The 11754-nt window shown below is 52.5% G+C and overlaps 1 protein-coding gene across 2 annotated transcripts in view; it reads left to right on the plus strand.

Moving 5' to 3' along the window:
- The window catches only part of SH3GL1 (SH3 domain containing GRB2 like 1, endophilin A2), a 38545-nt gene extending 32057 nt beyond the window's left edge, over nucleotides 1-6488 (plus strand). The window contains exons 6-10 of one of the 2 annotated variants that reach the window (XM_033136552.1): nucleotides 73-231; nucleotides 1198-1301; nucleotides 1512-1636; nucleotides 3837-3890; nucleotides 6249-6488. In XM_033136552.1, coding sequence (XP_032992443.1) covers nucleotides 73-231; nucleotides 1198-1301; nucleotides 1512-1636; nucleotides 3837-3890; nucleotides 6249-6448 — 642 coding nt within the window. In that variant the 3' untranslated portion in view covers nucleotides 6449-6488. The remainder of the gene's footprint in view (nucleotides 1-72; nucleotides 232-1197; nucleotides 1302-1511; nucleotides 1637-3836; nucleotides 3891-6248) is intronic. The other variant, XM_033136553.1, reaches the window with a different exon arrangement.
- Nucleotides 6489-11754: the final 5266 nt, after the last annotated feature.

Consider the following 11754-nt stretch of genomic DNA (forward strand, 5'->3'; position numbering starts at 1 on the left):
TTGCTGTTATTTGTGCTTTTACGGGGAGGAATTCACTCCCCCACCCACCCGCTCGACATCTCCTCTCTGCAGCACCATCTGAAGAAGCTGGAAGGCCGGCGCTTAGACTTTGACTACAAAAAGAAGCGGCAGGGGAAGATCCCGGACGAGGAGCTGCGGCAAGCGCTGGAGAAGTTCGAGGAGTCCAAGGAAGTGGCGGAGACGAGCATGCACAACCTCCTGGAGACAGACGTGAGTATGGCTTGGACCCAGGCTCCCCGGAACCCACGCCCCTCTTCTCTGCGAGTTGCCATATTTTTCGCTCCATAAGACGCACCTTTTCCCTCCTAAAAAGTAAGGGGAAATATCCGTGCGTCTTACGGAGCGAATGGTGGTCCCTGGAGCTGTATTTCCCAGGGGCCAAAAGAGGATCATGTTTTTTATTTTACAAAGAGAAAAGGGGGTGTTGAAAGGACCCCGCTGAGCAGCTGATCAGCAAGAGATCGGGATAGAGATAAGAGTTCCGGCTCCCTTTCAGCCCTGCCCTTCTTTGTTGAATGTGCTGCAGAGGGAGGTTGTTTGTTTCCCCAGCTACATGTGACTGGCTGATTAGATTATCTGTCTGGAAACTGTAGAAAAGGCTCCCTTTCTTTAGAAGCTGCAGAAATGTGAGTTGAACCCCATAAAAACGGGGCTTTTCCTCTTTGCTTTTCCCCCTTTGCAAAAAAAGCTGCAAAACTTTTAGCTGATCCTCAAAAAAACCAGGGCTTTTCCCTTTGCAAAAAAGCTGCAAAACTTTTAGCTGATCCTCAAAAAACCCAGGGCTTTTCCCTTTGCAAAAAAAGCTGCAAAACTTTTAGCTGATCCTCAAAAAAACCAGGGATTTTCCCTTTGCCAAAAAAGGCTGCAAAACTTTTAGCTGATCCTCAAAAAAAGGTCTTTTCCCTTTGCAAAAAAAGCTGCAAAACATTTAGCTGATCCTCAAAAAAAACCCAGGGCTTTTAGAGGAGGAAAACCAGAAAAATATTTTTTTCCCTTGTTTCCTCCTCTAAAAACGAGGTGCGCCCTATGGTCCGGTGCGCCCTTTGGAGCGAAAAATACGCTAGGTCAAACGCTGATCCAGTCGTGGGCGCCTCTGCCAAAAGCCAAGCTCTCTTTTTTAAAAACAAAAAACAAAAAACCCAACAACAACCAGCCTCTTCTTCCGTTTTACTGCAGATTGAGCAAGTCAGCCAGCTGTCAGCGCTTGTGGACGCCCAGCTGGATTATCACAGGCAAGCGGTGCAGATCCTCGACGAGCTCGCAGACAAACTCAAACGCAGGTAAACAGTAATGTGTGTGGTTCCCCCCCCACTCCCCGCATAAAAACACACACACAAATCACTCGTTTTGCTGCAGAATGCACAACCCGGCGTGCAGTCCCTAATCCCTTGGGCGTCACCCACTCCCACTTTTCCAACGGGATATTGTATTTCGAACTCGCTTCCATCTCGCTCCTCACGGCAAATCTTCTTCTTCCTCCTGCGCCCCAGAGTGAGGGACACTTCCTCGCGCCCCAAGCGGGAATACAAGCCGAAACCGAGGGAGTCCTACGAGTTTGGAGAGAGCGACCAATCCAACGGAGGCTTTTCCTGCAACCCCGCCCCCAAAGTCTCAGGTAAGGACGGGGCCAAAGTAGGCCCTACCTGAGCTTGAGCTGCTTGGGAGGGTAGCGGCTTGAGGCAATCCCAAGAGGCGAGGGGGAAGGTGGCTTCAAGGGGGACCCCAAATGCGTTGGACGGGAGACTCCAGTGTGGTGTAGTGGTTAAGAGCGGTAGTCTCGTAATCTGGTGAACCGGGTTCGTGTCTCCGCTCCTCCACATGCAGCTGCTGGGTGACCTTGGGCTAGTCACACTTCTCTGAAGTCTCTCAGCCCCACTCACCTCACAGAGTATTTGTTGTCGGGGAGGAAAGGAGAATGTTAGCCGCTTTGAGACTCCTTAGGGTAGTGAAAAGCGGGATATCAAATCCAAACTCTTCTTCTTCTTCTTCTTCTTCTTCTGCTACACGAGACCCCCTTTTTAACTGCAACTCCTATACTCCCTACATGTTTGCTGGGGCTTCTGGGAGTTGAAACGCAGAAATATCTGGAGGGCCAAAGGTTTCCCACTCCTGTGCTAAGCCTTGAAGTGGTGATCAGGGACCAAGAGCCTGAACCCGCCGATGTTGCTTAACTAGAACTCCCGTCCTCCCTGACCATTGGCCAGGCTAGCTGGGGGTGATTTAAAAAAAGGTAAAGGACCCCTGGGAGATGCGGGTGGCGCTGTGGACTAAACCACAGAGCCTAGGGCTTGCTGGTCAGAAGGTTGGTGGTTCGAATCCCCACAATGACTGGGTGAGCTCCCGTTGCTCGATCCCTGCTCCTGCCAAACTAGCAGTCCGAAAACACATCAGAGTGCAAGTAGATAAATAGGTACCACTCCGGCGGGAAGGTAAATGGCATTTACGTGCGCTGCTCTGGCTCGCCAGAAGTGGCCTAGTCCTGCTGGCCACATGACCCGGAAGCTGGACGCCGGCTCCCTCGGCCAATAAAGCGAGATGAGCTCCGCAACCCCAGAGTCGTCTGCGGAATCGGTTCGGAAAAACCTCCTTACTTGCACCTAACGAACAGTTCCCAGAACTGCTGGATGGTGTGTGAACTAGGTTCAACCTTGTGGGTTGAACTTCGAACAATTTCTAGTTCACACCTACAAGTTCATTTTCTTACACGTGGTTTTTTTTTTTAATGACCTTTTAGGCCTTGGGAGGTTAAAGATCATCACTGGGGGCAGGGGACAATAAATAAATTAATTAAAGATCATCACTGGGGACAGGGTTTTTTTAAAAAAAAGTTTTCTAAAGTTATTTTTCTGCGTATAAGACGCCCCCTACTTTTGGGGACCCCACATTTGAAAATGGCCATATGCACTATCTGTGTACAAGACGCCCCCAGATTTTTAACCTTATTTTAAGTAAAAAAAAAAAAACAAACCTAGTCTTATACACGGAAAAGTACAGTATATACTTTATATTTCAGCGCAGCAGCTTGTAACATTCTGAATTTTCGGGGGTTATGTGTGTGTGGTTTGCACAGGATTATTTTGATGGCTTAAACCAAACTAAGCTGTTCTTCTTCTTCTGCCGTATTGCTGTTTTTCCTAATTTTTTAAAAAAATGTATAATCAAAAGTAGAGGCAAACGAAAAGTAAACGCATCCCCGGAGCTGCTAAACCGGGGGTTGTGTGTCCCCCAGATAAAAAGAGAGCAGACAACGTGGGAAAGTAGAAAAGCTGCGAAACGCACCGCGAAAGCCAAATTTGGTGGCGGAGGCGAACTGCGCCACGGATCGCAGCAGGGTTCAAAAAGGGCCGACGCCTGAATGTTGCCCTGGTTTTAAAATGGACGCAAAAAGTGCTTGGTTCCCGTGACCGGGGAGAGCTTCCCCTTCGGGACAGCCCTGGGTGACCTGGAACAATGAGAGGCGGAGGAGAGAAAGGTGACCTGCCCCCCCCCTGCGGCAACTCTGGGCATGTATCAGGATGCGTGCATCCAAGGCTCCCCGCAAGGGTTCCCACAGCATCTATCTCTCTCTCTCCGCATCCTGTCCTGAGCTGGGGGCGGGGATAGCAAAAGGAGGCCGCACGACCCCTAACCTCTCGCTTCCATGGCTGCCCATTGCTGACCCAAGCTCCTCCTCGCTAACAGACCTTCCACCACCCTGCGCGCACACACACCCTCCCCCCAATTTGTTTCCCGCGCCTCCCATTTTTGGGTGTTTTGCATCAAACGTTTCATGGGTTTTGTAAGCATGTCTGTGTTTTTTTTGTTTCTGGGAGCAGCTTCCTCCTCTTTCCGATCCGAAAAACCATCGCGGACCCCCAGCAGGATTTTTTGTGAGTTCCCTCCCCTGCTTTCATTCCTCTCCTCTCCTCTCCTCTCCTCTCCTCTCCTCTCCTCTCCTCCCCCCCCCCCACATCCCTTGCACGGCCTGTTCCCCTTCCTTCCTTCCTTCCTTCCTTCCTTCCTTCCTTCCTTCCTTCCTTCCTTCCTGCTTCCTTCCTCCATCCTCTGCCTAATCTGTTGCTGGCGTTCCTGTCCCGAGGCTAATACGATTCCCCGCCTCTGAAACATGCTCTCTTAATTGGGGCTGTGCACTTTCTGAGTCTTCGCAAGTCACTCTCCGCATGCAATGATTTCTGTGCCAGTTGCAGAGCTCGTTTTGGAAACTCAAGTCCGTAGTCCTCATGGTCTACATGAAAGAAAACAGGGAAGTTCCCCCTGACCTCTCAGAAAGCTAGCCTATGTCTGAGGGCACCAGCTTGCTTTTCCTGCATGCAACCCCCCCCCCCCAAGCTTCTTCCCCAGAACTTCAAACTAAAGGGATCAGGTAGCATGTTCGATGGGGAGGACTATGAAACCCTGGAGGAACCGCTGCCAGCCAGAGTAGGCGAGTCAGAAGGGCCATTATTCAAGCTCAGTGTTTCCCAAAGTTGGGTCTCCTGCTGTTTTTTTTTTAAACTACATTTCCCATCATCCCTGACCACTGGTCCCGCTAGCTAGGGGTGATGGGAGTTGTAGTCCAATAACAGCTGAAGACCGAACTTTAGGAAACCCTGGTGGAAGGCAGAGTCCTCTGTCCCCAAGTCCCTGCCTCATTCTGGAACAGTTAGCAAACCCTGGTTCGGATAGAGCCAGGGTTACTTTTTAACGACGGTCAAAATCTAGGGTGCAGGCCGGGCGCCCCCAAACCTGGTCCTCCGGATGTTTTGGGAATACAACTCCCATCATCCCTAGCTAACAGGACCCCAACGGTCAAGGATGATGGGAGTTGTAGTCCCAAAACAGCTGAAAGGCCAAGTTTGGACACCATTGCTCTAGATCAGGCACGGCCAAACTCAGCCCTCCAGATGTTTTGGGAATACAACTCCCATCATCCCCAGCTAACAGGACCCCAACGGTCAAGGATGATGGGAGTTGTAGTCCCCAAACAGCTGGAGAGCCGAGTTTGGGGGTGCCTGGTGCTGGCCTCCCCAGTGTTTTTGAACCCAGCGTCTCCCCAGAAGTTATGGAGAAGGGCTGTAACTCCACGGATAGAGCCTTGTTTGAAACCACCACCACCACCACCAGCTCCACGCGGAGCTGGGGAAAGACTCCTGCCTGAAACTCTTGAGAGAGCAGCTGCCTCTCCTGGTGAGCTCGATGGACCCAGTGCCCTGGCTCACTCCCTACGGTCCTGTTCACAGCTGCGCCAAACTGTGTTGCCTTCCTGTGCCTCAGCTCTCCGTCGGCATTCCCGCCCCCACCCCCCTCCAGCGCCAGCTACCGTTGGCTCCTTTTACCCGCAAATTGCCTAAAGGGCCGTGAGGATGGTTTTGTTTTAATTTTTTTAACACTTAGGCAAACACTTAGTTTCCGGGAACTAGCTTCGCTTTCTTTCCAGTAGCACCTTAGAGACCAACTGAGTTTGTTCTTGGTATGAGCTTTCATGTGCATGCACACTTCTTCAGATACAGGTGAAAAATAAATGGACATAAATCTGACATCAGGAATCACAAGACAGAGAAACCAGTAGGAGAACACTTCAATCTCCCAGGACATTCTATACAAGATCTCAAAGTAGCTGTCTTAATACAAAGGAATTTCAGAAATAGACTGGAAAGAGAAGTTGCTGAATTGCAACTAATCACCAAACTTAAAACCATGGAGAAACCTGGTCTGAACAAAGACATTGGATTCTACATGACAAAGCTATCTTTAGCCATCTCACCCCTTGCCTTTCCCTGCAAGACTAATTGCAGTCGTTAAGAATCGTCAACAGGTTTTCCACACCTATCAGCTGATCACCCATTCCCACCACCCTTCTGAGTAATACCCCTCCCCACTCCCTCACTGTATTTAAGGATCTGGTGACTTCTGTTTCAGTGTATCTGAAGAAGCGTGCATGCACACGAAAGCTCATACCAAGAACAAACTCAGTTGGTCTCTTAAGGTGCTACTGGAAAGAATTTTCTATTTTGTTTCGACTATGGCAGACCAGCACGGCTACCCACCTGTAACTAGCTTAGCTTTGTAGGAGAAGCGCAGGTTGAATCTTGGATCTCGACTTCGGGAGCAGCGGGATCTCCCGGTTTAGGGAAAGGAGGAGATGGTGGCGCTTACCGTGCGTGGTGGGTTGGGCGGTGGTCAAGCAGAGACGCGGCGCCCCCCCCCCCCCGCCCTAACTGACAAAGCTCCCCTTTGAATTCTTCCAGCTGCTCCTTTGGACCAGCCGTGTTGCAAGGCGCTGTACGACTTCGAGCCGGAGAACGACGGCGAGCTGGGCTTCAAGGAAGGCGACATCATCACCCTGACCAACCAGATCGACGAGAACTGGTACGAGGGCATGATCAACGGCCAGTCGGGGTTCTTCCCCCTCAACTACGTGGAAGTTTTGGTCCCGCTACCTCAGTGAAAGGCGACACACACACACACACACACACGACCCCGCTCTCAAGCCGACCGCTTCCGTTCTTCCTCTTCCTCCCTCCCCCCCCACCCCTTATCTCCTCAGCCTCCCGTCCACCTTTGCACACCGAGAGGGGGGGGCGAAAAAGAGAGAGGCCGAGGGCACATTTCTCCTTCCCCCACCCCTCGAACTTACATTCCATGTGGTATATACCCAACACTAATCCCACGTCCAGCAAGCAGGAACGTGAGTTTTATGTTTTTTTGGGGGGTAACAGTGCTCCTGTCACTAGCCTGGCCTGGTGGAGGTGGTGGGAGCCAAGCTGTTTGAGTGGGGCAATGCACAAACTGACCCCCTTGTCTCCTCTCTCTCTCTCTCTCTCTCTCTCCTCTGCCCACCTGCCCATTCTTGGGCCTGGACCAAATGGGGGCCCTGTGCTTTGTACACTGCTGGCCTTCCCGTTTTGGTTTGCAATCTGGGCTCTCCTTAACCTTGGTTGCGGTGTTTTTGTCTTCCCACCCCGAGCAAAGCACACACTGCCCACAGACGGGAGGTGTGTGGGGTGTGGATTGTAGGGGGAGCTGCGATTGTCCGAGTCGTCTTCCTTGCGCAATTGCAGAAGTCGCCAGGCTGGCCTGGAGAACAGCCCTCTGCGGCAGGTTGTGTGCGTGTGTGTTTGTGTGTGTGTGTGTGTGTGTTAGAAGCACAAAACAGCTCAACAAGATGAGAAGTCGCTTGCCCGCCCCCCAACCTTTTGCCGTGGGCCCGACTCGTGTTAAACACTACCAGAGGTGACCTGCTTTTCTCCTCGTACCCGGGGGCACTTGCACCGTTAGAAACAAAAACACGGATCCCTTTCAAAATTTAAAACCCCTTTTAAAGTCATCTCAGGGTGTCTCTTCTCCCCTACCCCCACCCCCCGGCTTGGTTTGGAGCAAAAATTGGGCACGTAAGCTGTGCACTAACATTGGATGGTGTCGGTTTAAAGGCACGTTCCCCCACTTTCATGGTTTTCTGATAAGAGTGTGCGAGTCCCAGAGGCATACCCCTTCCCCCCCCCCTCTCTCCACCTCCCCAAATAACTTGGCCACAGCTGGCCAGCTGAGCGTTGCCCTCTCTGTTCTCCGATTCCCTGACATTGCACCAGTTCCCCCCCCCCCCCACGTTCGGTGCTGGGGAGGAGGTCACCGTTCCCCCTGGCAACGTGTTTTTAAGGGACCAGGCTGGCTCGCTTTCAAAAAGTGTGGGGACAGCCTCCGGGGGGAAGCCAGCAGGCCTTCTGCAAAAAAAAAAAACAACCTCGCCTTACCGCCGCAACGGATCAGGCCGCTGGCTTCCTCTTGCCTCAGACCCAGTTGTAGGACCTTCACCGAAAGCAAGCGCACGACCCTCCGTGCGCTTTCTGTCCCCTCTCTATGTGCCTTGTCCCCAGCTTCCTCTCGAACGCTGGGTTCCAGTTCGGAAAGAGAGGAGGGGAGCGATTTGCACTCCTCCAGACCCGTCCCTTTATTCTAAGCCGACGTCTCCAAAATATGCCTCTCCTTTTTATAGTCCTCTGGCTTCCAGACTCCATCGATTCCCTCTAGGATGGTTTTCAGTAGTCCTCTTGCCCATTGCGGCTCCGGCCAAAAAGCTGTTTTCTAATGAGCCTCCTTAGTTGCACTGCCTCAGTGTCCGGACTGTAAGGCAAGGGGGGTGCCTTGCGGATGTTGCTGGTCTCTGCCTCCCATCAGGCCAGCAGTGATGAGTCAGGGGTCCAGAAACTAAACTCCTGTTTAGCTACCCCTGCATGCAAGGTGCAATTCTGACTATTCCCTCGGGGGGAGTCAGAATTGGAGAAGGTGAGGCACAAACGCCAGCCCACCGCCTCAAAAGCCCCCCCCCAGTTATCGTTTATAGTGCCGGGGTTTGTGTTCCTGCGAGTCCACGATCCCAAAACTGAGCCGTCGCCTTGGCTAAGCCAAAAGGCCTGTCCTGAGAACCACCCACGTCGGAAACAGCGTGGAAGAGGATGCAGAGAAGCCCAGGAGGCTTCACTTAGAGGGGAGATATGGGAAGCGGGGAATCTTTACAAAAGGGCACACTGGGGCAGAGGCCCAGGTGCTTGCCTTTCCCCCCCTCCCTGACGCACAAGCTTTCTACAGGCGGGGAGATTTTGTCTATATACCGTTCAAAAAAAACAACCCTTCCCTCCCAATAAGTAGCAGATAAATCTGCAGTTTGGTAGCGAAAGCCCCATTCTCCAAAATATATCTGGAGGCCAGACAACGCTGCTGCAGTTCATTTTTTGTTTTGTTGTGCGGGGTGTGGCATCGGACCACGGCCTTGTGAAGGGTGCAGGGGTGTTGCCTGAGCCTCCTTTGGGTGGGTGGGTGGGTGCAGGCACTCCCCCACCCCTATACTTCTAGTTACAGGGGAAGGGGCAGGCACACTCAGCCCCCAAACAAGACCTCCGTCGCGATTGTCTTCCTACACTCCCCTCCCAAGTATATAACGTCCCACTTGGCATCCCCGTCCAGCAACAGCTTAGACCAAGCAGAGAGGACGTGTGGCCTCGGTCCCAGAACTCCCGTGTCCCCCCCCCTCAGTTCAGTATTGAGGCTGCAGCGAAAAGCAATAGTTGTCTCCACTTTCCCCAGCTCTCCAAATGCCCTTCTGTTAATTCCCTTCGCCACCGCCCTTCCCTGGCTTCCTAATGTCCCACTGCGGGGCAGTGGGACTAAACACAGCTTTGGGGGTGGGGTGGGGCGCGTTTACAATTTTGCAACCTGCTCCTCCCCCCCCCAATCCTTTGTTTCTTAGCTGGGGGTCGGCAGAGGCAGCTATCCCCCTCCTCTTTCCAATCGCAACCGCTCAAAGGGCTCTCTGGATTTCACACCCACACCCACCCCTGGCATTTCGGGCAGGTGGACAGGAGGCCATTGCTCTGGCTTTCCACCGGGGGGGGGGCGGGGGGAGAAGCTCCGGGTTTAAGTGCGCAAAAGGACTCTCTCTCTCTCTCTTGGGAACCGCCTTGATTTTGCCAGGGGGCCCTGGCAAGACTTACTGTCACGGCCTGGCAGCGATCCTAGCCGCCACCTCTTGTTTTTCACAGTGTACCAAAACAACATTGCAAATGATTTTTTTGTGGGGGGGTGGAGGGAGGGCTCTGCTGGGATTTAAAAGGGGGGCTGGGCCCAACTCTCTGGCACAGCTGGGGCTACCAGGAAGCACCCAGGACCGTTGCACCCCAAGGATCCTGGGGGCAGTTGGCAGAGGACCACGGCACGGTGTTGGACAGATCCAGCCTGCAACTATGGATTGGGGTGGGGTGGAGTTGGGCTTCCTGACCTTCCGCCCACCCTCTCAGAAATAGCCTTTCGTCTCGGTCCGTTCTCTCTTTCCTTCCCCCCGACATTTCTCGCGCACATTTCTATTTATATAGGTATATCCCAGCCAACTTATTCGTAGTCAATTTCTCTTCCTTGCCCAGCGAGTGTTGGGGTTGGAGAGGGCTGGGTTTCGCCCGCGACCGCCTCTCCTACAAGACTTCTTCAGTTCCCCACCCCACCCCACCCCACCTTCACCGCCCTAACTTCAATATCCCGTTTAAATATTGTTGTAATATCCACCCCTCGACGCATTCATATAGTAAGATATTTCATGCGTGACTCCCAAGGTATCGTCTGGCTGGAGTGAAAAGTTTGGTAGTCCGTGTCTTCCCTAAATTCACTAAGAAACTATTTGGGGGTTCCCAGACCCAATTGTGTGATGTGTGTGAGGCTATTTTGCAACCCAGACTTCTGTTCTTTCTCTCTCTCTCCCCCCTCCCTTCTTCCTCACCCCAAATATTTACCAGGACCACAGGAAGAACAAGCGAAACAAAAAAACAAAAAAAAAATTGGGGAAGGGGCTTTGTAAATACTGGCTTTTTAATCTGTAGCATTGTCACGCCAGGGCATAATTCCTGGCACTTGTTCCGTTGGAGTGGCGCAAGTCTCTCTCTCTCTTTACTTACTCTGGACAATTTTATGTGGGGGTGGGCAAGGGAAACACATCTTATTTTGTTCTTGTTCATGGGTTTATTTCTCCCCTTCTGTTTTGGAATAAAAAAACCACAAAAAACCTTGTATCCTTGAAATAAAAAAGTATTAAATGTTTTAAGGCGGTGGGTTTTTTTTTGTTTGGTTGTTTGGTTTCTCCCCCCTCTCCTTTTGACTTTGGTGCCATTCCTTTGTGCCATTTAGAAGAGGAATGGGGAGCCTATGGGCCTCTAGATGTCGATGGACTCCCAACATCTTCCCCGGCTGGCCAGCAAAGCCATTCATCAGGCATAATGGGATTTGTAGTCCCAACAGGGTCCCGTTCAAGGGCGTGCTCTTGGTACCCGAAGCCTCATTTGCGGGTTTGTCATTCTAAAGGATTTGATCACAGGCAGACTCCCCGTTTACGTGGGGGTTACGTTCCCGGCTCCCGCATGCGTCAGCGAAATTGCGGAAAATGGGGAGCACCCTGGAGAGTTGTCCTGACACGGGAGAAGACCCACCCCATCCTGGGGAGGGCCTGCTTGTGAGCCGGAGGATCAGCAGAGCTTTGTTGAGCTGCTTAGCCTCCCCGCTTAACAGCTGACATGCGGGGTAGCACAGCAGCCGTTGCCAAGTTAGCCCCAGCTTGTCCGGAGATCCTCTCCATCGCCCAAAGAGGACGCCCTCTGGGCTCTTGGGAGGATCTCCTTGCGAGCCAGACGCTTGTTGAGGCTGTTCAGCAAAGGCCTACTGATGCACGGGGAAGCTGAGCTGGTCAACCAAGCCCTCACATGAGCCGGAGGGACAGCGGGGGGGGGGGTGGCTGGTGGACCAGGTGCTCCTCATTTCTGGGTACCACTTCCGGGTGCTCGGCAAACAGAACACATGTGAGCAGGGAGTTGCCTGTACATTCAACAACAAACTGGAACAGAACTGCCTCATCCCCAGCAGAGGCTGACCAGAGGGAGACCAGGGCAGCACTGTACATCGGAAAGAGATGCGGCAGGCAAATATCCTCCTGGGGCAGCTTGTTTTGCAGAGCCGTCGGAACTGGTTTGCTGGGATTCCCAGCTCCTGTCATTACTGCCAGGAGCCCAAGAAACATCTGAAGCATCACAGCTTCCCTACCTGAGAGCCACAGGAACAGAGTGATGCACAGCTGCTTTTAAGGAACACGGTAAGGAGAAAGTGGGTGGCGCTGTGGGTTAAACCACAGAGCCTAGGGCTTGCCGATCAGAAGGTTGGCGGTTCGAATCCCCGCAATGACTGGGTGAGCTCCCGTTGCTCGGTCCCAGTTCCTGCCAACCT

This window comes from Lacerta agilis, chromosome 18 (assembly GCF_009819535.1).
Source record: "Lacerta agilis isolate rLacAgi1 chromosome 18, rLacAgi1.pri, whole genome shotgun sequence".
Lineage (NCBI taxonomy): Eukaryota > Metazoa > Chordata > Lepidosauria > Squamata > Lacertidae > Lacerta > Lacerta agilis.